The following is a 27,867-nucleotide window of genomic DNA, read 5'->3' on the forward strand; positions in this document are numbered from 1 at the left end:
GACCAGGCAGGAGAGGGTCTGGCCTGGGGCAGTGAGGCTAGACAGGGTCCACTTGGAGAGGATGTTAGTGACCAGGCAGGAGAGGGACTGGCCTGGGGCAGCGAGGCTAGACAGGGTCCACTTGGAGAGGATGTTAGTGACCAGGCAGGAGAGGGTCTGGCCTAGGGCAGTGAGGCTAGACAGGGTCCACTTGGAGAGGATGTTAGTGACCAGGAAGGAGAGGGACTGGCCTGGGGCAGTGAGGCTAGACAGGGTCCACTTTAAGAGGATGTTAGTGACCAGGCAGGAGAGGGTCTGGCCTGGGGCAGTGAGGCTAGACAGGGTCCACTTGGAGAGGGTGTTAGTGACCAGGCAGGAGAGGGACGGGACTGGGGCAGTGAGGCTAGACAGGGTCCACTTTGAGAGCATGTTGGTGACCAGGCAGGAGAGGGACGGGACTGGCCTGGGGCAGCGAGGCTAGACAGGGTCCACTTGGAGTTTCATTCTTCACAATACAACTAAATGCTAGTTATTTCATAATTACATTACATCACATTTATTGTATTAAATCATTTAGTAATGTCAATAACCCTCTGTTTTGGTCTGGCCTATTTTAAAAAAAAAAAACACTGCTGTTTACCACTTCTTCAAGAGATCCAGAGCAAGAGTTGCCAGCAAAGTGTTTAACACTGTGTTTCTACATGAGATCTAGGGATGCCATCAACAAGAGACATGGAGAACACTCCACACGCTTTTTATTAAATAGTACAACTTCAAAGTGTTTTTTTATATGCACAACATGTCTGACCCTCACTTGTACTGTTCTTGAGGGTGGCTATGAAGCCAGAACTTGACAACTACCGTATTATGTTCAAGATTTTATAATAGAACAATCCAAGCCTTAGGTAGACCTAGTAAGTATTTTTATACACATAAACCCACTGTGAGACCTTTCCAGACACTAAATGATTCAATACACATGGTTTCCCAGGCATGATATCACTAATCCTGGACTGCCATACTAAGGTAGCATTAGTGCTAATCAGGGTCTGTGAAACCAACTCGTCATCTCATTCTCTTTGTGTCCCGTCATCTGCCTGCCTCTCTCTCTCTCTCTCTCTCTCTCTCTCTCTCTCTCTCTCTCTCTCTCACTCACTCACTCACTCTCACTCTCTCTCTCACTCTCTCTCTCACTCTCTCTCTCTCTCTCTCTCTCTCTCTCTCTCTCTCTCTCTCTCTCTCTCTCTCTCTCTGAACCACACTGACAATGGCAGGTCTATCCAAACTTTAAATATTTTATAAGTGAGAATATTTTGTCATAGCATTCAGTAATAACATAGGGTATGTAATTAATGCAGCTTTAATATATTAGAAAGTGCATGCCAGGGATGCCCAAATACACTCTGGCATTTGTTCGGAGACGGAGACGAAGATTATACCCTCCACGTCCCGCACTGAAATCATTTATTAAACCAAGAATATTCCATTTAGAGCTGAATAACCCACGGTATCATAGGGCTGTAACCTTCAGTGAATGTACAAGAGCTGAGACAGCAACACAGCCTGCTTTCTAATGAACTGGGATAATGCATCTCTAAACAAAATTGTGTAGCCCATACAAGGTATAGAAAAATGCTACCACTTAAAATCGGTGAGCGTTTCAGACAAAAGTGTGTCAAGGCAGAGACGAAGAGAGACAGGAATTCATTGAAATCATTTTAATATGCTTTTTTTAGCCTATAAAAAGTTCCCCGGGAGAGCATGTAGCGTCTATATAAATGTTTTGGAGCACTCATGTGTATGTGTATACAGTCTTCCTACATATTTTATTATTTTTGATTTAGTGTATAAGATAAAACCTTACTTTTTGATTCTTGGTACATCTAAATAAATAACCATTGCGAACAAGATGAATTAATGAAAGCAGCTGCTTTACGATCATCACACTTTTAATCTGAAATATTGCAGTTAACGTACTGATTTATTTGTACCCTTTAATTTGATCAAAAAATACCGACATTTGTATTGTTTTGATCACTATATGCGGTTGGTTCTTATATCAGTGATTCTTATAAACGGAGTGCACTGTATTTAATTTCTTCCCATTTAATATGACATGGTATTTGTTCTGTATATATTTTTTTTTCTATTGCAGTTTCTGCTTCGATCATTAGTGTGTCGTGATTAATAGATACTAGGGTTTTTTACAGCCACTTTCTACTATTAAACTATTACTATTTAAGGTGATGAAATGTGTTAAATATCCTATCTTTTGACTGTGTTCAATAAATGAAGCCCAGAAATCGGCTTTTCTGAGTTTTGTTTAGAAGCTGCCCGGATTGCAGAAACAGGAATTTCCTTTTGAAGTAGTTATTAAGTCTGGTAAATGTGCACCTTTAGCTTGATGACGATATAATATGCATCTTGATACACGGGCTGCGATACGATACGTATCACAATACAACTAATAAAGCACAAAAAAATACTTATCAGTGTAATCCAGTAATGCTAACTGCAAAACACTTTCTCACTATCATTGACTGGTACTGAAAAACTGCATAGACAGGAAATGTCATCATACAAGCAACACATTTTGAACAGGTTCCTTTCTGTTTTATGTGATACCTGTTGGCTTAAAAAAATTTAAAAAGGAAATTTGGAAATAAAACTATTTGGAGAAGCTTAAAGGGCTCGACCCCACCCGCAGCCCCAGCCCCCCAGTAATGCGAGCCCTGATATTTGCCTCTTTTGCTTAAAGAAAAACATGTTTTTATCAATGTGTTGTTTTTCTTCTATTAAACTAATAGATGTGATAAAGTAAAAAACTTATAAAAATACCTTATACAGCTCTCACACGTATGCAACAGATAACATTAATGTTTGTCTCTATTTTTTTCTTAAACCTTGCAGGACAAAATATACTACTTCTAAAGTACATTTAACACAGAAATAAAACTAAATGGTTGCCAAATTAAAAATAGATTTATCCTGCCTCTAAGGCAGCTTATTTAGATATTTTTTAAGAAGGTAAAATTAAATGAGGACACGATTCTTTTTTTGTAATTGTTTTATACTATTTGTTTCATATACAGTACTCAACTATCAATGTAAACACATTGTTTAAAGAAATGAAATGGGCACCTGGAGACCTGAAACTACTGTATTTCACTATTGCTAAAAACAACATAAAATGTATACTTAAGAAATAAAAAAATCTTCTGAAACTTTTAAAATATTAGAACGTAAGAAAGTTTACAAACGAGAGGAGGACATTCAGCCCATCTTGCTCGTTTGGTTGTTAGTAGCTTATTGATCCCAAAATCTCATCAAACAGCTTCTTAAAGGATTCCAGGGTGTCAGCTTCAACAAAATTACTGGGGAGTTGGTTCCAGACCCTCACAATTCTCTGTGTAAAAAAGTGCCTCCTATTTTCTGTTCTGAATGCCCCTTTATCTAATCTCCATTTGTGACCCCTGGTCCTTGTTTCTTTTTTCAGGTCAAAGAAGTCCCCTGGGTCGACATTGTCTATACCTTTTAGGATTTTGAAGGCTTTAATGTTCAATACTGAATAGATTCAATTCTTTTAGCCTGTCTGCATACAACATGCCTTTTAAACCCGGGATAATTCTGGTTGCTCTTCTTTGCACTCTTTCTAGAGCAGCAATATCCTTTTTATAACGAGGTGACCAGAACTGAACACAGTATTCTAGGTGAGGTCTTACTAATGCATTGTAAAGTTTTAACATTACTTCCCTTGATTTAAATTCAACACTTTTCACAATATATCCGAGCATCTTGTTTGCCTTTTTTATAGCTTCCCCACATTGTCTAGATGAAGACATTTCCAAGTCAACATAAACTCCTAGGTCTTTTTCATAGATTTCTTCTTCAATTTCAGTATCTCCCATATATTTTTATAAATGATATTTATAATGCACATTTTTATTGCCTGCGTGCAGTACCTTACACTTTTCTCTATTAAATGTCATTTGCCATGTGTCTGCCCAGTTCTAAATGCTGTCTAGATCATTTTGAATTACCTTTGCTGCTGCAACTGTGTTTGCCACGCCTCCTATTTTTGTGTTGTCTGCAAATTTAACAAGTTTGCTTACTATACTAGAATCTAAATCATTAATGTAGATTAGGAATAGCAGAGGACCTAATACTGATCCCTGTGGTACACCACTGGTTACCTCGCTCCATTTTGAGGTTTCTCCTCTAATCAGTACTTTCTATTTTCTACATGTTAACCACTCCCTAATCCATGTGCATGCATTTCCTTGGATCCCTACTGCGTTCAGTTTGAGAATTAATCTTTTATGTGGGACTTTGTCAAAAGCTTTCTGGAAATCTAAATAAACCATGTCGTATGCTTTGCAATTATCTGTTGTCGATGTTGCATCCTCAAAAAAATAAAGCAGGTTAGTTAGACATGATCTCCCTTTCCTAAAACCATGCTAACTGTCTCCCAGGATATTTTTCCCATATAGGTAATTTTCCATTTTGGATCTTATTATAGTTTCCATAAGTTTACATATAATAGAAGTCAAGCTTATTGGTCTGTAGTTACCTGGTTCGGTTTTGTCTTCCCTTTTGTGGATCAGTATTACGTTTGAAATTTTCCAGTCTGACACGTTACAGGTACAACATGAATTTCACAAATGTGAAAATTAGTTCATAAATTATTTTATATTATTCACTAATATATATTTCTTAGAGGGTACCTGTGGTGAACTGAAAGTGAATATAGACTTAGTTCAATTAAAAATATGTTACCAAATGCTTCTGTCATATTTTACAGCCCCTCCTATTGTTTTGATGGGCTATTGTGATGGACAGTGTTGAAACCAAAACAAGCTTCAGTGCACTGTGTTAGAAACATGGCACGGTGATATGACAGTGTTGATGTCTGCAATTCTAGCCTATAGCAACACACTACGCAAAGCTGTATGCACGCAGACATACAAATAGTTCCAACACAACACAATGGTACCTGTATGAGCCGTTCTACAGTAGTCTAACCTCTTCACACAGCGAGAGTGATGATTCAGACAAGGATAGCCGCCAGTTCTTTTTAGCAACATGGATAAACCCTCCTGCAATTCCGTGATTGGTTACAAATATGAATGTTATTGTTCAGCACAGCGCTGTACATCTGCTTTTTAATGCTGTTGGTCGTTCAACGTTCCCTTTAGTTACATCAAGTGGTGTTGTACTGTATTAAGTTAGATATGGTAGTAACACAGCAGCCTGCATGAAGATACAATATTCTATTACCAGCGCGATGATGCTCTGGGAAAAAAAACAGGACGAAATGAGCGTCCCAAGAAAGGTTCTGGGGACACTGGGACCAGTATTCCAAAAGTGGGACTGTCCCGTCCAAAACAGGACGTCTAGTCACCTTATGTTTGGGGTGTATTTACATAAACAAGACAAGATAAAGCGTGATTTCATTTTTTTACCCACCATGCTGTGTACTCAGTAATACAGGAATACAGCACTGGTGGTAATACAAGCTTTTTGCTATTTTGTTAAATTTATTTGTGTTCATATTTTGGTAACATTTCCATTTCCCACAATCGGCTAGTTAATTTATTTGCTGCGTAATGGCAACTGACTCCTGTTTGTACTTCTAAGACAACACTATAGCGTGGTGTCTCAGTGCTTAATTACAGTGTAGTTGTAGTGTTTAGTGCAGTCAGTGCTTTCAGAGAAAAATGCTAAATTACAATGCAAATTTACCATGGCACACTTACACAATAAGGGGTTATCTGCTCTTGTGGTTTTCTGTAGATGCTAAGTGTCAATATGAAACTAGTGATAAAGCTGCTCAACGTTCACCCACAGTGAGCATGCTAAACACACAGGAAATGGAAGCTAACAGGGGCCTGAGAGAATGCCCCCTCACTTGGTTCTCCAGGCTGAGCTTTCTTGCTGTTTCAGGGACCTCAGTCTGGCACAGAGTATACAAGCCCAGTCCTGCAATGTACTCCTCTTTATTGATCAGGATCCAGAGTCAATACTGACTCACTGCAGATCTGTGTGTGTCCACAGTGTGACCATCACACAATGTAAACCCAACACCTGAACCACCTTCTCCTCCTCCTGTCAATATTTACAAAGCACTTTACACCTATTCCCTTTGCCACCCCTCTGACTTGCACAGCAATTCAAATTCACAATGTGTGTGCGCGTGAGTGTGCATGCGTGTCAGTGTGTGAATGTTTTTGTGGGTTTGTAGCTGTTTGTGTGCAATTGTGTTTGTGTGTGTGTCAGTGTCAGTGTGTGTGTCAGTGAGTGTGAGTGTCAGTGTGTGTGTCAGTGAGTGTGTGTGTCAGTGTGTGTGTCAGTGTGTGTCAGTGTCAGTGTGTGTGTCAGTGTGTCAGTGAGTGTGAGTGTCAGTGAGTGTGTGTGTCAGTGTGTCAGTGTGTGTGTCAGTGTGTGTGTCTGAGTGTCAGTGTCAGTGTGTGTGTCAGTGAGTGTGTGTGTCAGTGTGTCAGTGTGTGTGTCAGTGAGTGTGAGTGTCAGTGTGTGTGTCAGTGAGTTTGTGTGTCAGTGTGTGTGTCAGTGTGTCAGTGTGTGTGAGTGTCATTGTGTGTGTCTGTGTGTCAGTGTGTGTGTGTCAGTGCGAGTGTCAGTGTGTGTGTCAGTGAGTGTGTGTGTCAGTGTGTGTGCGTGTCAGTATGTGTGTGCGTGTGTCAGTGTGTGTGTCAGTGTGTAAGTGTGTGTCAGTGAGTGTGTCTGTACAGTATATTCCGTGTTAGTGTGTGTCATGCCCTTACTGATCGTATAGTAATCTTGGCCACGGTGGCTGACTATTCACAATGTTTGGTCTCCGAATGGCCTGACTAAATTATGCTATACTTGGGAAGCACTAGCTGGAGTACACATCATTAAACTCAATTCAGACATTTGTTAAAGTTATTTTACATCCCTGTGTGTAACGATGGCCTGCTTTTCCTGAACTTGTCTTTGGTGGGGGATGTGTATATGCCACTGACAAACTGTGCTTTAAAGCCAGTATTCAAATCCATCCCTGCCTCCACAGCTCAAATCCACCTTTGCTTGCTCTGTCTACTCAGTACATAACAGTGCGCTGTGTCACATACACGCTGTAAGATAGTGCAACCCAGTCAGACTTCCCTGCATTCATTTAGAAATTTAACCTCCTCTCATCTCAATCCATGAGATCTGGGTCACAACACCAATATAACAATATAACAGGGCACCAGGTGTAACCCTAGAGACAGAATCTGTAACTGCAATGCATCACAAAAAGCTGCCCATTAGACATGCTGAAAATATGAGCACCTTAAAATCTTCTCTGGGTAACAAAAACTCCTTCTGGGGGGCAAGCATTCCCTTTTTTCGCATTGTGTGCTAAAGTCTGAGGATAGGAGTTCATTCCTTGCTGCTTGAATATTCTACTGTAATTAATAAGCTGCAAACTGCACAGGCTGCCACACTTAAGGGAGAATGTTGTGAGCGGTTACCAGAGCATCAGATTATTTACATGCAGCAATTATATGAAGTTAAGCATCATCATCAGTCTAACTGTAGAGATGTTTTTGACCTTTCATTCTGTCGCTACTTTAAGTACGTGTATAAAATGGCTTATTACCTGTGCTAACATGATGGCCACAATCCAAACAAGCTACAAATGTGCTGTGTCGGCTGCTGCGACACTGACAAAACCAATCGCTATCTTGTGCACATCAAACCACAGCTGCAAAACAAGGCAGCAGAGGAGACGAACGAAGGGCTATCATTTCGCCGTAGCCGCCCCCATGTCACGCTGTCGAACAGCAGCCAGTGTACTAGACTGCAGCGGGATCCACATGCCCTGTGTTACCGTGCTGTGATTCACACAGTTTTAAAATAGAATTGGCATACACTTGCTGGATCTCTTTTAGGAAGTTTAGCAGCTGTAGCAGAATATCATCATCATAATAATAATAATAATAATAATAATAATAATAATAATAATACAGACCTTAAAAGTGAGATCAAAATATTCGTTAGTCGAGCCGAATTTGTTAAAATATGTTTTCCCGTTTCTAGTTTCCTTTAGAGGAGGAAACTCTTTTCTAATGGACATGTTCACCAGTAAATAACAACTATGAATAAGTAATAATCGTTCTTCCAAAATGAATGATGGTGGGGTCCTCTCAGTGATTAATTACTGCTGAAATCTCTTCATGTGCTTGTTTGGGTAATTATTGCGATCATCCAGATCAAGTCCGACGCATTAAATAGCGAAGAATATTTCCATGAAGCAACGTAGATCTAAGCTCACGTTAACATGAACACTTTGAAGGAGAGCAGCAACGCATTGCAGTTTAAGAGGAAACAACATCAACACTGAGGCGGAAACTCGGATGTTGTGTGTTCTTTTGTTGTTGTTGTTTTTTGTTTATTTCAATTACAGGCGCTGGCAGGATCATTTGCTTTCTTCTTACGATGGGAATGTTCTGCAAGTTGTAGCTTTAAATATTTCTGTGTTAACCAAGCGCCACCTTCACTGTTATTAACATGTTTATCCAGTAACTTCAAAACAGCTTCTCCGTCACTGAGCAGAGCAGCTGGAGCTACAGGTGAATATTGTAGTAGTGGGAGGAGCTTCGCGAATGTTGACGTTTGTAGAAAGGGCTGGCATTAAGCATTGACTTTTCATTAAAGGCGCAGTGCTGTCAAGAGCAGCAGAAAAACACTTGATTGTTTATTTCCTGCATTTTACGGAACTGCAGACCATTACAAAATATAGTGCAACATAGATGCAGTAATATCGAATAGTAGCCGACCTATACTGTAGCAAAGTGCTAAAATGAGGAACGTGAAGCTGGTTTGCAGTTCAAAACAGCAACTCTTTTCTTAACAGGTACAGCGTGTTCAGCAACACGTAGCCTGGTCTCCTTTAAACCCACCACCCTTACAGCACTTCAACAGTGTGATTACCTTCATACCAAGCAGTGCTTGCTATCTGTCCCAGTCCCATGGATCCCTTCAGTCCCTTCAATCCCCAGGATCCCTTCAATCCACTTCAGTCCCCTTCAATGCCCAGGATCCCTTCAATCCCCTTCAGTCCCCTTCAATCCCCAGGATCCCTTCGATCCCTTCAATCCCCTTCAATCCCCAGGATCCCTTCAATCCCCTTCAATCCCCTTCAGCCCCCTTCAATCCCTTTGATCCCTTCAATCCCCTTCAGTCCCCTTCAATCCCCAGGATCCCTTCAATCCCCTTCAGTCCCCTTCAGCCCCCTTCAATCCCCAGGATCCCTTCAATCCCCTTCAGCCTCCTTCAATCCCCAGGATCCCTTCAATCCCCTTCAGCCCCCTTCAATACCTTCGATCCCTTCAATCCCCTTCAATCCCCTTCAATTCCCAGGATCCCTTCAATCCATTTCAATCCCCTTCAGTCCCCTTCAGCCCCCTTCAATCCCTTTGATCCCTTCGATCCCCTTCAATCCCCAGGATCCCTTCAATCCCTTTCAATCCCCTTCAGTCCCCTTCAATCCCTTTGATCCCTTCGATCCCCTTCAATCCCCTTCAATCCCCAGGATCCCTTCAATCCCCATTCAATCCCCTTCAATCCCCTTCAGCCCCCTTCAATGCCCAGGATCCCTCAATCCCCTTCAGCCCCCTTCAATCCCCAGGATCCCTTCAATCCCCTTCAATCCCCTTCAGTCCCCTTCAATCCCCAGGATCCCTTCAATCCCCTTCAGTCCCCTTCAGCCCCCTTCAATCCCCAGGACCCCTTCAATCCCCTTCAGCCCCCTTCAATACCTTCGATCCCTTCAATCCCCTTCAATCCCCAGGATCCCTTCAATCCCCTTCAGTCCCCTTCAATCCCTTTGATCCCTTTGATCCCTTCGATCCCCTTCAATCCCCTTCAATCCCCAGGATCCCTTCAATCCCCATTCAGTCCCCTTCAATCCCCAGGATCCTTTCAATCCCCTTCAATCCCTTTGATCCCTTCGATCCCCTTCAATCCCCTTCAATTCCCTTCAATCCCCAGGATCCCTTCAATCCCTTCAATACCCCTCAGTCCCCTTCAATCCCTTTGATCCCCAGGATCCCTCCAATCCCCTTCAGTCCCCTTCAATGCCCAGGATCCCTTCAATCCCCTTCAATCCCCATCAGTCCCCTTCAATGCCCAGGATCCCTTCAATCCCCTTCAATCCCCAGGATCCCTTCAATCCCCTTCAATCCCCTTCAATCCCCAGGATCACTTCAATCCCCTTCAATCCTCTTCAGTCCCCTTCAATCCACAGGATCCCTTCAATCCCCTTCAATCCCCAGGATACCTTCAATCCCTTCAATCCCCTTCAATCCCTTCAATCCCCAGGATCCCTTCAATCCCCTTCAACCCTTCAATCCCTTCAATCCCCAGGATCCCTTCAGTCCCCTTCTGCCCCCTTCAATCCATTTGATGCCTTCAATCCCCTTCAGTCCCCTTCAGTCCCCAGAATCCCTTCAATCCCCTTCAATCCCTTCAGTCCCCAGGATCCCTTCAATCCCCTTCAATCCCTTCAGTCCCCAGGATCCCTTCAATCCCCTTCAGTCCCCTTCAATCCCCAGGATCCCTTCAATCCCCTTCAATCCCTTCAGTCCCCAGGATCCCTTCAATCCCCTTCAGCCCCCTTCAATCCCCAGGATCCCTTCAATCCCCTTCAATCCCTTCAGTCCCCAGGATCCCTTCAATCCCCTTCAGCCCCCTTCAATACCTTCGATCCCTTCAATCCCCTTCAATCCCCTTCAATCCCCAGGATCCCTTCAATCCATTTCAATCCCCTTCAGTCCCCTTCAGCCCCCTTCAATCCCTTTGATCCCTTCGATCCCCTTCAATCCCCAGGATCCCTTCAATCCCTTTCAATCCCCTTCAGTCCCCTTCAATCCCTTTGATCCCTTCGATCCCCTTCAATCCCCTTCAATCCCCAGGATCCCTTCAATCCCCATTCAATCCCCTTCAATCCCCTTCAGCCCCCTTCAATGCCCAGGATCCCTCAATCCCCTTCAGCCCCCTTCAATCCCCAGGATCCCTTCAATCCCCTTCAATCCCCTTCAGTCCCCTTCAATCCCCAGGATCCCTTCAATCCCCTTCAGTCCCCTTCAGCCCCCTTCAATCCCCAGGACCCCTTCAATCCCCTTCAGCCCCCTTCAATACCTTCGATCCCTTCAATCCCCTTCAATCCCCTTCAATCCCCAGGATCCCTTCAATCCCCTTCAGTCCCCTTCAGTCCCCTTCAATCCCTTTGATCCCTTTGATCCCTTTGATCCCCTTCAATCCCCTTCAATCCCCAGGATCCCTTCAATCCCCATTCAGTCCCCTTCAATCCCCAGGATCCTTTCAATCCCCTTCAATCCCTTTGATCCCTTCGATCCCCTTCAATCCCCTTCAATTCCCTTCAATCCCCAGGATCCCTTCAATCCCTTCAATACCCCTCAGTCCCCTTCAATCCCTTTGATCCCCAGGATCCCTCCAATCCCCTTCAGTCCCCTTCAATGCCCAGGATCCCTTCAATCACCTTCAATCCCCATCAGTCCCCTTCAATGCCCAGGATCCCTTCAATCCCTTTGATCCCCAGGATCCCTCCAATCCCCTTCAATCCCCTTCAATCCCCAGGATCCCTTCAATCCCCTTCAATCCTCTTCAGTCCCCTTCAATCCACAGGATCCCTTCAATCCCCTTCAATCCCCAGGATACCTTCAATCCCTTCAATCCCCTTCAATCCCTTCAATCCCCAGGATCCCTTCAATCCCCTTCAATCCCTTCAATCCCTTCAATCCCCAGGATCCCTTCAGTCCCTTTCTGCCCCCTTCAATCCATTTGATGCCTTCAATCCCCTTCAGTCCCCTTCAGTCCCCAGAATCCCTTCAATCCCCTTCAATCCCTTCAGTCCCCAGGATCCCTTCAATCCCCTTCAATCCCTTCAGTCCCCAGGATCCCTTCAATCCCCTTCAGTCCCCTTCAATCCCCAGGACCCCTTCAATCTCTTCAATCTGCTTCAATCCCTTCAATCCCCTTCAATCCCTTCAGTCCCCAGGATCCATTCAGTCCCTTCCACAGCCAGGGGCAGCCTGAACCCAGTAAAGTTAAAAAAAAATGTGTGTGCTGAAGTGTATCTAAAACCATACCAATAACAGCCACAGTGTGTCAGTATAATAATCCTGCTGTTAATTTTAAACAGCAACACACTTTACAATGTATCATTACTGCTTGGTAGGGTGGCAGTGCTGCACTCTTACCAATACTGCCCAAGAGCTGTCATTTTAAAATGTTCATCAGGCTTCAATGACACATTAAACATTAAAACCAATTACAGCAGGAATTCACTTTTTTATTGGACGTATTTTTATTTTGAATTTCAGCTGTATCTCATTCACATCTTCCACACCTTGTAAACATGAATTCTCTGTGGATTCTTCTTCCCCATTCCCAGTGTTCCACAGTGGTGTATATTATCAGATCAGATTCTGCTCTCCCTATGAGAAATGCTCTCGTTCTACCCCGGCTGGTCCCATAGATCTGCTGCCATTTGGGGTTTTAATTCTCCCCAGATTGCGGTTTCCCAGCTTGATGCGTGTGATATGTACTATCAGTAACATGTGACTGGGAGTCAGTGATATGTACTATCACTAACATAAGAACATAAGAACATAAGAACATAAGAAAGCTTACAAACGAGAGGAGGCCATTCAGCCCATCTTGCTCGTTTGGTTGTTAGTAGCTTATTGATCCCAGAATCTCATCAAGCAGCTTCTTGAAGGATCCCAGGGTATCCGCTTCAACAACATTACTGGGGAGTTGGTTCCAGACCCTCACAATTCTCTGTGAAAAAAGTGCCTCCTATTTTCTGTTCTGAATGCCCATTTATCTAATCTCCATTTGTGACCCCTGGTCCTTGTTTCTTTTTTCAGGTCAAAAAAGTCCACTGGGTTGACTTTGTCAATACCTTTTAGGATTTTGAATGCTTGAATCAGATCACCGCGAAGTCTTCTTTGTTCAAGACTGAATAGATTCAATTCTTTTAGCCTGTCTGCATACGACACGCCTTTTAAACTCGGGATAATTCTGGTTGCTCTTCTTTGCACTCTTTCTAGAGCAGCAATATCCTTTTTGTAACGAGGTGACCAGAACTGAACACAATATTCTAGGTGAGGTCTTACTAATGCATTGTAAAGTTTTAACATTATTTCCCTTGATTTAAATTCAACACTTCTCACAATATATCTGAGCATCTTGTTGGCCTTTTTTATAGCTTCTCCACATTGTCTAGATGAAGACATTTCTGAGTCAACATAAACATAGGTCTTTTTCATAGATCCCTTCTTCAATTTCAGTATCTCCCATATGATAGTTATAATGCACATTTTTATTGCCTGTTCTAAATGCTGTCTAGATCATTTTGAATTACCTTTGCTGCTGCAACAGTGTTTGCCACACCTCCTATTTTTGTGTTGTCTGCAAATTTAACAAGTTTGCTTACTATACTAGAATCTAAATCATTAATGTAGATTAGGAATAGCAGAGGACCTAATACTGATCCCTGTGGTACACCACTGGTTACCTCGCTCCATTTTGAGGTTTCTCCTCTAATCAGTACTTTCTATTTTATACATGTTAACCACTCCCTAATCCATGTGCATGCATTTCCTTGAATCCCTACTGCGTTCAGTTTGAGAATTCATCTTTTATGAGGGACTTTCTGGAAATCTAAATAAACCATGTCATATGCTTTGCAATTATCCATGGTCGATGTTGCATCCTCAAAAAGCAGGTTAGTTAGACACGATCTCCCTTTCCTAAAACCATGCTGACTGTCTCCCAGGATACTGTTACCATATAGGTAATTTTCTATTTTGGATCTTATTATAGTTTCCATAAGTTTCCATATAATAGAAGTCAGGCTTATTGGTCTGTAGTTACCTGGTTCGGTTTTGTCTCCCTTTTTGTGGATTGGTATTACATTTGCTATTTTCCAGTCTGTTGGTACAACCCCTGTGTCAAGAGACTGTTGCATGATCTTGGTTAGCAGTTTGTAAATAACTTCTTTCATTTCTTTGAGTACTATTGGGAGGATCTCATCCGGCCCAGGGGATTTTGTTTATTTTAAGAGCTCCTAGTCCCTTTAACACTTCTGCCTCTGTTATGCTAAAGTTATTTAAAACTGGATAGGAACAGGTCGACATGTGGGGCATGTTGTCTGTATCCTCCTTTGTAAAAACTTGTGAAAAGTAATCATTTAATATATTTGCTATTTTTTTTCTTTATCTATGATTTTGCTATTTGTATCTCTTAGATATTTAACCTCCTCTTTGAATGTTCTCTTGCTGTTATAATATTGGAAAAACTTTTTGGAATTGGTTTAGCCCCCTTAGCAATGTTCATTTCTATCTCTCCTGGCCTTTCTAACTTCCTTTTTGACTTGCGTTTGCAGTTCCAAGTACTCTTTCTGTGTACTTTGTTTTTGGTCCCTTTTAAACGCTCTGTTAAGTGCCTTTTTTCGCTGAATATATTTTTTAATTGTTCTATTAAACCATTTTGGCCATTTTGTTTTAGATTTAGATTTGTCTACTTTTGGGATGTCATTTTTTTGTACCTCTAGTACTACATTTTTAAAAAAACAGCCATCCTTTTTCTGTGGATGTTTTCTGTATTTTACTCCAATCTACTTCTGTTAGTCTCTGTTTCATACCTTCATAGTTTGCTTTTCTAAAATTGTAAACCTTAGCTTTAGTCATTGCTATTTGGGTTTTATAAAGCACTTCAAATGAGACCATGTTGTGGTCTGAGTTTGCCAATGGCTCTCTGACCTCTGTTTTAGTTATTCTGTCTTCGTTATTTGAAAAGACTAAATCAAGGCATGCCTCCCCTCTAGTCGGTGCCTTAACAAATTGCGTTAGGAAGCAGTCATTTGTCATTTCCACCATTTCAATTTTGTGCGTCGTGCTCCCCACCGGGTTTTCCCATTTTATACGGGGGAAATTGAAATCTCTCATTAGTATGGCTTCTCCTTTGCTACATGCATTTCTAATGTCATTGTATGACAGATTATTTTGCTTGACGTCTGAATTTGGCGGTTTATAGCATGCTCCTATTATTATGCCTTTTGAATTTTTGTCCATTATTCTGACCCATATTGATTCTGCGTTGTTTTCTTTGTCCAGATTTAACACTTGGGCTTCAGGACTATTTCTTATATATAGCGCTACCCCTCCGCCTCTTCTGTCCTGCCTGTCTTTCCTATACAGTGTATACCCACTAATATTATATTCGTCTCCATCACTCTCAGACAACAAAGATTCTGTAACACCTATCACATCGTAGTTACTTGTTAGTGCAGTAGCTTCAAGTTCTAGCATGCAGGGTACGAAGTAGTCCAAACAAGAATAAAGATATAGAATACCCACAAATAATAAAACGATAATAATTGGACATATCAACTTGGGAAAAAATAATAAAAATAATTGCAAACGACTAAATTTATTAAAAAAAAAAAAAAAAAAGAAGAAGAAAAAAAAAAGAATACCTGCACAATAAATAAGCTCCAAAATAAACAGCTTCATTTTTCAAAACACCATTCCAACAGGTCTGACCTATTGGCATGATGTTTTGAAATCTAAAACTATTTATTTTGGAGCTTATTTAGTGTGCGGATATTCTATCTTTATTAAAGTTCATAATAACCTAACATTGAAAATTCCCAAAATTTCTGACCCATTCAAAATTCTCGAAACTTTCCCTAGAAAATTTCCACAATTCCCGGAAAGTTTCCACCCCTTTACAACCCTAGGTAGGTGTCCCAGCTACTCTCCCTTTTTGGCTCTTGGGCAGGCTGTACACCTCCCTTGCTCGCCTCCCGGACTGACAGCTCCTCCCCTTCTTCTGCCTTTGGGCAGGTGGCAACTCCTCGTCACCCTGAAAGTGGCAGGACTTGGTATAGTGCCCAGGCTCTGCACAGGTCAGGCACCTGGTATAGTGCCCAAGCTCTGCGCAGGCCAGGCACCTGGTATAGTGCCCAGGCTCTGCACAGGAGAGGCACCTGGTATAATGCCCAGGATCTGCACAGGCCAGGCACCTGGTATAGTGCCCAGGCTCTGCACAGGCACCTGGTATAATGCCCAGGCTCTGCACAGGCTCTGCACCTGGTATAGTGCCCAGGCTCTGCACAGGCCAGGCACCTGGTATAGTGCCCAGGCTCTGCACAGGCCAGGTACCTGGTATAGTGCCCAGGCTCTGCACAGGCCAGGCACCTGGTATAGTCCCGGGTAGCATTGGCAATGAGACTCAGAGACCAAAAGGCTGCTGTTTAAGCACTCATGGGCATTTTAATCACCACAATACAAAAGCAACAAACAAACAAACAACCACAGCACCACACTGTACCTTCACCATCACCAATTCTAACACTCATGAGCACCCTTTTTCACACCTTTGACTGTTTGGCCTAATTAATCATTAATCATTAATGACACCTAAACCCTATCCCCATCTTGGATTATTGTTGCTCAGGGAAACGAAACCAAGATAAACAAAATACTTTATACTTCTTTGAAATTGTGTTTTTGTTACTGGTTTTACATTTTACAGGAAACTGTAAGCTTCATATCCTGATCCAGCCTACAATACAAACTCAAAACTGCATTAGATACAAATACAAACTCAATACTGCATTAGATACAAATACAAACTCAAAACTGCATCAGATACAAATACAAACTCAAAACCGCATTAGATACAAATACAAACTCAAAACCGCATTAGATACAAATACAAACTCAATACTGCATTAGATACAAATACAAACTCAATACTGCATTAGATATGAATACAAACTCAAAACCGCATTAGAATTCAAACTCAAAACTGCAGCAGCTCAGCAAGAACATTAGGTTACTTACCGTAACCTGGTTCCCTGAACATGGTTCGACCACCAACCAATACTTTTTGGTATTTGCTGAGCATTTTAAGTCAGAGCTGCCAATAGGCCCCTCCGTGGACTGACGTCCTCGGTCCCACCTACCGAGATAAAAGTAGTCACTTTCAGGGAACCTGGGTTACGGTAAGTAACCTAACGTTCCCTTTCAATTTGAAGATGACCACCAACCAATACTTTTGGGAAAGTATATGAGGGACGCCTCGCTACCGCCAACTAGTGTTGGTGGTGTGCGCGTACAACCTCAAGGACCCTTGTGCCTAATGAAGGTGTAGACGCATCTACCACATTAAGTCAGTAGAACCTGGTGAATGTATGCGGCGTAACCCAGCTAGCTGCAGTACAAACGTCAATCAATGAGGCACCTCGAAAGAAGCCCATGATGCAGCCACACCTCTGGTAGAGTGTGCGGCCACCCTCCCAGGTGGGGGTAGGCAGGGATTATTGTCGATACTGTTTCCACAATCCAGTGGGCCAGTCACTGCTTCCAGAGGGCTTGACCCAGGGTCCTTTCACCATAGCAAACGAAGAGCTGGTCAGACTGATGCAGCACTTTCGTCCTATCCACATAACCTCTGAACCCTCACTGAGCAGAGGCAATTCAGTTTCCTATCCTCCTCTGAATCAAGGGGAGGGGGATGGAAGGCCACTAGTTCCACTGATTGGTTCAAGTGGAAAGCCTTAATCACCTTAGGTAGGAATGCAGGGTTCGTGTGCAACGATAGCCTGTTTCCATTATCCCAAACATGCATAAAGGAACTGTGCACAGACACAGCCTGTAGCTCACTGACCTGCTTAGCGGAGGTGATGGCCAATAAAAAGGCTGGCTCATCAAGAGATATTAGCTCCATGGAATGTATAGGCTCAAACAGGGCCTTATTAAGAGCCTCCAATACCACATCCAGACTCTACTTGGGGAGAACGTCCTTTCTAGGGGGACGCAGCCGCCGAGCATATGGGCGCCCAGGGATACTGAGTCTATGGGGACATGGCAGATATAGCTGCCAGGTACACTTTCAGCACAGAGGGGGACCTGCCCGCCTCTAGCAAATCTTGCAGAAACTGTAAAATAATTGCTATGGGTGCAGTAGATGGGGTCATGACCTCTGGCCATACACCACTTTTGAAATTACCTCCACTTGTAAGCATATAGTGCTCTTGTGGAGGAAGCCCTAGCGTTCTGCAGTGTACTAACGACCGCCCGTTCAGGATCCAGACCCACAGCTGGAGTCTGCTCGGTTCTGGGTGCCAGAGGGTGCCTTGCGTCTGACTGAGGAGATCCTTGCGCAGCGGGATCTCCCAAGGCTGGCCCTGCAGCAGCTGGCAAAAGAGATTCTCATGGGCCATCTGGGAGCCACCAGGAGAACTGTTGCCTTTTCTCTCCTGACATTCTCGAGGAAGGTATCGGCAGGAAAGCATACAAAGTGGTTTGAGAGCGCTGCAGAAATTCCACTACTGCTGGTCCAAAGGAATGGTCAGGGGAGGTAGGGGCTGCTTTTGAAGGAAGTAACCACCTTCCCATGAGGCCGCGATAGAATCACATCATGGTCCTCCTCAGCAATGCTGACATCCGGTTCTGTAACATTCGGGGTAACCACCGGTGCAGGCGGGGTCAGCTCCGGGGCCGGCGTTATCAGCTGAGCTGAGCCTGATGTCTGGCCAGGGGCTCCCAACGCTGCGTAGCCGGCGTGCTAGCAGGGGACGCTGTACAGGACGTGCAAGTGTGGAATTTAGCCATGCTTGATGTATGCACAGCCCCAAGGGCGTTGTTTAAACACTGGAGAGTGCAGACATGTGTAGTGAAGCACTCAGGCACCAAGGGTACAGACGCACCGAGGACACTGATGTTCTCTCTGAACGCACACACACCAATACTGCACAATATGGACAGCCGAGAAAAGATGGCCTGCGACACAAGTGAAGCAGGCTGTGAAAAAGAATAAAAACACTCAAATGGAGCAGCTGATTCCATGAGAGCGGCAAACCTGCTCTCAGCACGAATGCAAGGGAACTGCTGTCTGATACAGAAGAGTACCTTACCATAGGTGAGAGGCAAAAGAGGAAGTGAGCTCCGGGGAGGGACTACTTATTCCCTAAGCAGGCAGGACCGAGGACGTCACTCCGCGGAGGGGCCTATCGGCAGCTCTGACATAAAATGCTCAGTGAATACCTATCAGGCGCGGACTGGCCATCGGGAAGTGCGGGAGAATCCCCGGTGGGCCGGTCTGTTTGACCTGCATGGGCCGCTGGTCTACGTTTGATTTATAATTATTATTATTTATTTTTTTCCCATTACATGCTGAGAATTACGCTGTTGTTAACTTGGCAGTCTCTTCTTCTTCTTCTGGTTAATCTATAGGATGCATTCCATCTGTTATTCTAGATGATTAGCACCCTCTATCTGTAGTCCTTTGTCTGTCTTTGTTTTACTTTATTTTTCTGTCATCTTTATTTATTATAACCTCCCTATTTTTCCTGTCTCCTTTATATATTTCGTCAGTATCTTTTCTCTATTCAGTCTCCCTTCCTCTTTCCCTTTTCCCAGCAAGTTCTTTATGTTGACCTCATATACCTCCATGTCTCTCAGCCTCCTCTCCATTTTCCTTCTCTGCTCCTCATTATTTCTCACATTTTAATGAATAATGTTTTACTGTTTCAGCTACTTTACATTTTTCACACTTTCCATCTTCATGTTTCCCCAGTCTTAACAGATGTTCCTTTAAAGAACTATGCCCAATCCTTAACCTATCCAACGCTCTTTCCTCTTTCCTTCCCAACTGTTATTCACCTCTTTCTGGATATTATGATAAAACCTTCCTTTTATGCTTTCATCCCATCTCTCCTGCCATTCTTTTACTATCATTTTTTTCACATAGCCTCCCATTTCCTGCGATCCCAGAGGAATCACCATATCAATTTCCTCTCTTCTAACCCACTTTTTGCTGCCAGATCAACCATCTTGTTGCCCAGAATGCCAGAGTGACCAGGAATCCAAACTAAAATCACTTCGATCCCCATTATTGCACATTCCTTAAATTGTTGCATTATTTCAAACATGACATCTCCCTTTTAATGCAATAAGTACACTTAAAGAATCTGAAAATATGACCGCTTTTTTAGGCTTCATTTCAGCTATTTTAACTATTGCAAATAGTATAGCTACCATTTCTGCAACATACACTGATAAATGGTCTGATATCCTCGCTATTTTACAGATATCTAATTCTGGGATAAAATATGCCATTGCCACTCTTCCTGTTTTTGGATCCTTGGATCCATCTGTATATATACATAGCGCCTCTATACTCTTCTCCTCTACAAAAGCTTGACTTTCTTTTCAATTCCATTTTTTCCCCTCCTTTCTTCACTTGCTCACTCAATTCTATACAACAGTTTGGTTTTTCCATCAACCATCCCAGAAACACTTTTATATTAACAATATAATTAACAATATAATAACAATCGTTTGACATGAATTTGATTGGGTTTGATACTTCGGTCGATGTTGATTAGGTTGTTGCGCAAAGATATAATTTATGCAATGTTGAGAATGCCTAACAGTGGCCTATGGTTGAATATAGCACAGCTGAATCGTTGTTTTGACCAATCAGAGAGGAGGACCAGAACTATCCGTTTCATAAATTAAACAAGCTATGTTCTTGTGAGTATTCTTTCAAATTCTAATAAAGTTTGCTAAAGGTATTAATTAAATTGATTGCTGTTGTTCTTTTATGCATATTAAAGCATGCAGCTGAGCTTGAGGAGCGAGAGATGGACAGAATGGATGCGGTTGCAGGGTCCAGTGCAGAGAGAACAACAGCTGAGGAAAGAGGAGGAGAGAGAGAATATGCAGGCATTTGAAGTGAATGCAGGGGGGTCAGCTGGTAGCTTTGATTACTTCACACGCCCTGTCCAAAGAGCTGGACACATTTTTTTGTTATCACCCTATGTGGGACAGACTGAAGATGTCAGCTTTGGATGGATACAGGGTCAGAACAACAAGTGAGATGCCTGAGGAGGATCTATCCCAATACAATTTATTGACTGATGCCTATCATGTAATTGATTTGGGCTACAAATTCCTCCTGACTTTGTCAGTAACGCAAGTAGCATGTGAAAGGTGTTTCTCCACTCTGAAGTTTGTCAAGAATAGACTGAGAAGCACTATGTCCCAAGACCACTTGGAAGGGTCCATGCTAATGTCTACAGAGAAAGAGATACTGATGGCCCTAGACAGTGATTGAGTTATTGACAGAACTGCGCAGAAGAGTGTACTGCTGCGACATCTGCTGGTGACGTAAGGTAGGACAGTCTCCTTTACTGTGGATTCGGGTGAAGTATTTGACTGTATTTTGAGATATAATTAGAGGTTCTGAAACCCTATTGTAATTTTGGGTTAGTATTGGCACTGAGTGCTGCTAATGGTTTCTAGAATTGCTAAATATGAGCCGATGTGTTTAGAATTTAGTTGTTTTTTTTTATTAGGCCTATTGAGAGACCACAATATGTGTGAGGTCGGTGATGGTTTCTAGAATTGATAAATAAGATATGTGTTTATACTTTACAGTTTATTATTAGGCCTACTGAGGTTGGTATTGGTGTGCGGAGAATGGTTTCTTTCTACTTGATAAATGGGCTACCCACGTGTGGAAGGGTGGGGAAAATCACTGACACCGGAGACAGAAAGCTGGGTTTCTAAACACCCCTTGGGTGCACTATTTATTTCTCGCCACAAGGTGGCACTGAGACACCGTTGTTACCAACAATGGTAAAGGTGTCTCAGTGCTCACCTATAGCGCACACGCCATTGCAATAAATCATAAGAAAACAGAAGGCAAAAAGAAAAGCAGTGTGGAGTAGTGGTTAGGGCTCTGGACTCTTGACCGGAGGGTTGTGGGTTCAATCCCCAGTGGGGGACAGTGCTGTTGTACCCTTGAGCAAGGTACTTTACCTAGATTGCTCCAGTAAAAACCCAACTGTATAAATGGGTAATTGTATGTAAAAATAATGTGATATCTGTATAATGTGAAATAATGTATAATGTGATATCTTGTAACAATTGTAAGTCGCCCTGGATAAGGGCGTCTGCTAAGAAATAAATAATAATAATAATAATAAAACAAAAACAAATACAAAAAAATCTACAAAATAAAGGTACTGCACTCAGCAGCCAAAACAAACCCCAACCGTCGCTAGCCGCACGGCCCGGGACTCCGTCCTACACTCACCCTGTTCCCTCACTACTCTATACAATTCGGGGGTCTGCCCACTTATTTTCCCCGCTACACTTATTCTTTCTTTTGGCATTGTCTTTTCTTTTTTTCAAGTCACGCGCGGCTCTCTTCCAGCCCCGCTCTGTCCGTCCGTAGGGTCTCTGCTGGCCCATTCACTAAAATCTGGCAGACCTGAGGAAACAGTAGAGCATTATCTTATAGGGCCAACAATCACCTCAGACCCGCCTCCCAGCCATTCAGAGAGAGGGAAAGTCCACACACCCCCTCTTCCACCTCCCCGTGTCACGGCCATGACTGACAGGCGGTTGTTGGACGACTGCTGCCCTCTTCCTGCAGCACTGTGAACACGCCAGCAGAGTCAGCACAGATCTCAGCCCTGCTACATACCCTCCTCCTCAGAATGGCACCACCAGTCCATTCGAAAATCCTACAACCCCATGCCTTCCCGAGAGAAAAAATCTGCGTTTTGATGCAGTTTCCCTGCTCGGTGGACTACCCTGAAGGCATAGGGCTGCAAGGCCAAGTACCATCGCGTGATTCTGGCGTTGTTATCTTTCATCCAGTGAAGCCATGCTAAGGGGGCATGATCTGTAATCAGGGTGAAGTGTCGTCCCAGGAGGTAGTACCGGAGTGACTCGACTGCCCATTTTACCGCGAGACACTCCTTCTCGATGGTACTGTAGTTTTTCTCGCGGGGCAGGAGCTTCCTGCTGATATACAGGATCGGGTGCTCGCTTCCACGTAGCTCCTGAGACAACACTGCCCGGAGACCTGTTTCTGACGCATCCGTCTACAGGGTGAACCTCCTGCCGAAATCAGGACTGCACAGCACTGGCTTGCTACACAGCCTACGCTTCAAGGCGAGAAAGGCCCTCTGGCATGGCTCCGTCCACTGAACCGTATTTGGGGCAGCCTTCCGGTGAGGTCTGTCAAGGAAGCAGCAAGCGTAGCGAAGCTCGGGATGAACTTCCTATAATAGCCCGCTAGTCCCAAGAAAGAGCGCACCTGGGTTTTTGTTGTAGGGACCTTAGCAATCAGCGGTCTGATCTGGCCGCTCCCTACTCGATACCCCAAATACTCCAACTCACTCTTCCCAATGGCACACTTCTTTGGGTTAGCAGTGAGCCCAGCCTCCCGCAAGGATTGCAGTACCGCCGCCACCTTACCCAGATGACCCGGCCAATCCTCACTGTGGATCACCACGTCATCTATGTAAGCAGCGGCGTACTGCTGATGGGGCCGCAAAATGCGATCCATCATCCGCTGGAAAGTGGCTGGTGCTCTGTGCAACCCAAAGGGCATGGTCCAAAATTGGTACAACCCGAAGGGAGTCGAAAACGCCGTTCTCTCTCTGGATTCCGGAGTCAGGGGTATCTGCCAGTACCCCTTCATTAAATCCAGTGTCGTCATAAAATGAGCCATGCCAAGACGCTCCAGCAACTCATCTACTCGGGGCATGGGATAAGCATCAAACTTCGATTTTTCATTAACTCGCCTGAAATCAATGCAAAATCGAATTGATCCATCCAGCTTATCCACTAACACAATCGGACTGTTCCAGTCACTCTGGGACTCTTCTATTACCCCCAGTCTAAACATCTCATCAATTTCCGCCTTTACTACCTGCCTTTTGCGCTCAGGTATGCGGTACGGCCTCTGGCGAACTGGCGCCCCCGGCTCAATCTCAATGTGATGGTGGGCTACTCGAGTCTGCCCCGGGACAGGAGAAAACACATCAGGAAACTCTGCCACCAGCTCCCGAGCCTGACATTTCTGTGTTGGTGTCAGATTATCTGCAATCTGTACCGACCCTGTTTTCGCCAACACAGAAAGATCAGGTCCCAAGTCTGTGACGTCATCTGCTTGTGCTGCTAACAAAGCCTCCTGCTGTAACCATGGCTTCAACAGGTTGATATGGTAAACGTGCTTTTCTCTCCGTCGCTCCGGCTGGCAGATCTCATAATCCACCGTCCCAACCCGGCGTGTAACCTCAAATGGCCCTTGCCACTTCGCCAGGAGTTTGGACTCTGAACTGGGTAACAATAGAAGCACCTCATCCCCCGGCTGAAACGTGCGCAACCGAGCCCCCCTGGTATATTGGATCTCCAGTCTGTGCTGAGCCTGTTGCAAATTGTCGTGCGCCCACTTTCCCACAGACGCCAGACGTTTGCACAGGTCCAACACATACCGGACAGTATTAGTCGAATTGTCCTGCTGTTCCTCTAACCAGATCGAGTACACCCCGGGGTCTCCGTCCATACAACAACTCGAATGGCGAAAAGCCTGTGAACGACTGGGGTACCTCTCTGATAGCAAAGAGAAGGGGCGGAATCAACTGGTCCCAGTAGCGCACGTCACTATCAATAAATCTGCGCAACATGTTTTTGAGGGTCTTATTAAATCGCTCCACAAGACCATCAGTCTGAGGGTGAAAAACCGAGGTCCTAATGGTCTTAATCCCCAAAAGTTTACATGTTCCGCGGACTAGCCGAGACATAAAGTTGGTACCCTGGTCGGTCAGTATTTCTTTGGGGATTCCCACCCGGGAGAAAACCTTCACGAGCTTGTTGGCAACAGATTTAGCGGACGCAGATCGGAGGGGAATGGCCCCGGGATAACGCGTAGCGTAATCCAGAATAACCAATAGGTGTGTGTATCCTGCCGCACTCCTTTCTAACGGACCCACTATATCCACTCCAATCCGCTCAAACGGAGCTTCCACTAGGGGCAATGGCACCAGTGGGGCGCGTGGGACGGCTCTAGGGCTAGCTTTCTGACATTCTCCACATCGTTCACAAAAACGCTTCACATCACCATCCAACCCCAGCCAATAGAACCGTGTCACGAGCCTCGCTTTAGTCTTGTCCCTTCCCAAATGACCAGACAGGGGAATAGCGTGAGCAAGCTGCAACAGATCCTCCTTAAAGGGCTGAGGAATGAGCAACTGATGACACACTTCCCCGGTCTGGGGTAATTTATCAACACGGTACAGAAGGTCTCGATTAATTTCAAAGTGAGGGTACGTGGCGGCGTGTCTGGGCTCGACCACCCGACCATTAACCACAGCTGCTTGGTCAAAGAGCCTGCCCAGCACGTCGTCACGCCCTTGCTCGAGTCGGAAGTCACGGGAGCGAGCTAAGAAATCAGCTCCTATGGCTTCCAACTCGGGGTCAGGTCGGTCCTGAGCAGAGGCAGCCGAGCCAGACCCCTACGCTGGCTCCGCAGCCTCCCCCCCAGACTCTTCACCAACTTCTCCAACCCCCTCCACTGCCAGCCTTCATTCTTAGCGATCCGGTGCTCCCGTTTAGTTTTACGGGGTTTAAATTTATGACAAAACCATTCTGGATCACGAAAGGGGAAGATCTCTCCAATTACTTCCTCTTTCTTAGGCAATAAGGAGGACAGGGCTGTCAGGGCAGTCAACCAATCTTTAAACTGCTCACAGTCCCGTCCCAGAACTACCGGTACTGGCAATCGAGGACATAATCCTACCTGCACCTGCGTCACCTGCTGGCCAATAGTCATATTCACCTTAATCTTAGGATAGGAGCGTACATCCCCATGAATACATTTAATATGCACCCTTCCCAATATAAGTCTGTGCCCCGGTGAGATTAGGCTCTCCTGTACTAGAGACTGACCACACCCTGAATCCAGGAGAGCCTGGGTTTTTGTACCATCCACTGTCACAGGAATAATAAGACCCATGTGCTGAAGTGACTGAGGTAATTGAACGCGCTTACCTGGTCGGCCGAGGTCACACTCCATCGCGGGACAGTCCCGGGCGAGGTGGCCCACCTCCCTGCACGTCCAACGCCTCGGTGGGCTGATTTCTCTCCCTGAAGCTTCGGCAACAGGTGGAAATACTGGAGCCAGAACAGGGGCTCGCCGATAAGGTGTCCGCGCAAGACCCCGGTCCGACACCGCAGCAGCCCGTGGGTAACCCCACCCTGCCCCAGTTCCCGGGCCGGGAGCCCCAGCCGACACCCCCCGACCAAATCCTCGATTACCCCGTCCCCCCAGTCCCTTTGCCCTCTCCGGGGCCAGTTGAGGGAACGTTCCGGTAGCCCCATTCGTCCAGACAGTTTCGCTGGCGTTGGCTCCGCCGCCTGGTATTGCTCCGCCAACTCAACCGCCCGATCCAAAGTGGCAGGGGCCTGCCGCTGTACCCATAGCCTAGGTCCCGGAGCCAAGCACTCCAGAAATCGCTCCACCACGATCACCTCCACCAACCTGGCTTTGGTGGTCGCGTCCGGGTTCAACCAGCCCAGAGCGTAATCCTTTAAGCGGTGGGCTATGGTCCTGGGATGCTCCTTCGCCGAAAAATGCGCCTCCCGGAACTTTCGCCGATATCCCTCTGGCGTGGCCCCCACCCGATTAAGGATGGCCGCCTTTAGTGTGGGGTAATCCATCATTTGTTCCGGGGACAGCGCCCTCGCGGCTGCCTGTGCCTCTCCTGTCAGCTGGGGTAAGAGGCATGTAGCCCACTGTGCCTGGTCCCACCCGGCCGAGATCGCCATATCCTTGAACACCTCCAGGTAGGCTTCAGGGTGATCATCAGCCGTCATTTTGGTGGGTCTCTGCAACCTGGGATCTGGACCTGCGGGTCTAGCAGCCCCCTGCACCGCAGCAGTGAGGGTCTGACGTAATAGGTCCATCACAGCCGCAAATTGTGTGGCATCCATTTCGGCTTCTTCTGGGGTTGCACTGCTTTTAATAGGCAATGCCAGTGAATCCCACCACGTGTGGAAGGGTGGGGGAAATCACTGACACCGGAGACAGAAAGCTGGGTTTCTAAACACCCCTTGCGTGCACTATTTATTTCTCACCACAAGGTGGCACTGAGACACTGTTGTTACCAACGAAGGTAAAGGTGTCTCAGTGCTCACCTATAGCGCACACGCAATTGCAATAAATCATAAGAAAACAGAAGGCAAAAAGAAAACAAAAACAAATACAAAAAAATCTACAAAATAAAGGTACTGCACTCAGCAGCCAAAACAAACCCCAACCGTCGCTAGCCGCACGGCCCGGGACTCCGTCCTACACTCACCCTGTTCCCTCACTACTCTATACAATTCGGGGGTCTGCCCATTTATTTTCCCTGCTACACTTATTCTTTCTTTTGGCGTTGTCTTTTCTTTTTTTCAAGTCGCGCGCGGCTCTCTTCCAGCCCCGCTATGTCTGTCCGTAGGGTCTCTGCTGGCCCATTCACTAAAAGCTGGCAGACCTGAGGAAACAGTAGAGCATTATCTTATAGGGCCAACAATCACCCCAAGACCCGCCTCCCAGCCATTCAGAGAGAGGGAAAGTCCACACACCCCCTCTCCCACCTCCCCGTGTCACGGCCATGACTGACAGGCAGTTGTTGGACGACTTCCTGCAGCACTGTGAACACGCCAGCAGAGTCAGCACAGATCTCAGCCCTGCTACACCATGTATATTATTTGCTTACAGTAACTAGGACAACAGTGTGGAGTAGTGTTTAGGGCTCTGGACTCTTGACCGGAGGGTCGTGGGTTCAATCCCAGGTGGGGGACACTGCTGCTGTACCCTTGAGCAAGGTACTTTACCCAGATTGCTCCAGTAAAAACCCAACTGTATAAATGGGTAATTGTATGTAAAAATAATGTGATATCTTGTAACAATTGTAAGTCACCCTGGATAAGGGTGTCGGCTAAGAAATAAATAATAATAATAATAATAATAATAATAATA

General features: G+C 44.9%; 1 protein-coding gene across 3 annotated transcripts in view; it reads right to left on the reverse strand.

The window, feature by feature from the left end:
• LOC117423074 (ras-related protein Rab-37-like) overlaps positions 1–27,867 on the reverse strand; it is a 103,825-nt gene that overhangs the window by 27,071 nt on the left and 48,887 nt on the right. The window contains exon 1 of one of the 3 annotated variants that reach the window (XM_034038487.2): positions 7,973–8,593. The exons of the other annotated variants lie outside the window; for them this stretch is intronic. Within the exon in view, the coding sequence (XP_033894378.1) occupies positions 7,973–8,077 (105 nt within the window). The 5' untranslated portion in view covers positions 8,078–8,593. Of the gene's footprint in view, positions 1–7,972; positions 8,594–27,867 lie in introns of those variants that run through there. 3 annotated transcript variants of the gene reach the window in all.

This window comes from Acipenser ruthenus, chromosome 17 (assembly GCF_902713425.1).
Source record: "Acipenser ruthenus chromosome 17, fAciRut3.2 maternal haplotype, whole genome shotgun sequence".
Lineage (NCBI taxonomy): Eukaryota > Metazoa > Chordata > Actinopteri > Acipenseriformes > Acipenseridae > Acipenser > Acipenser ruthenus.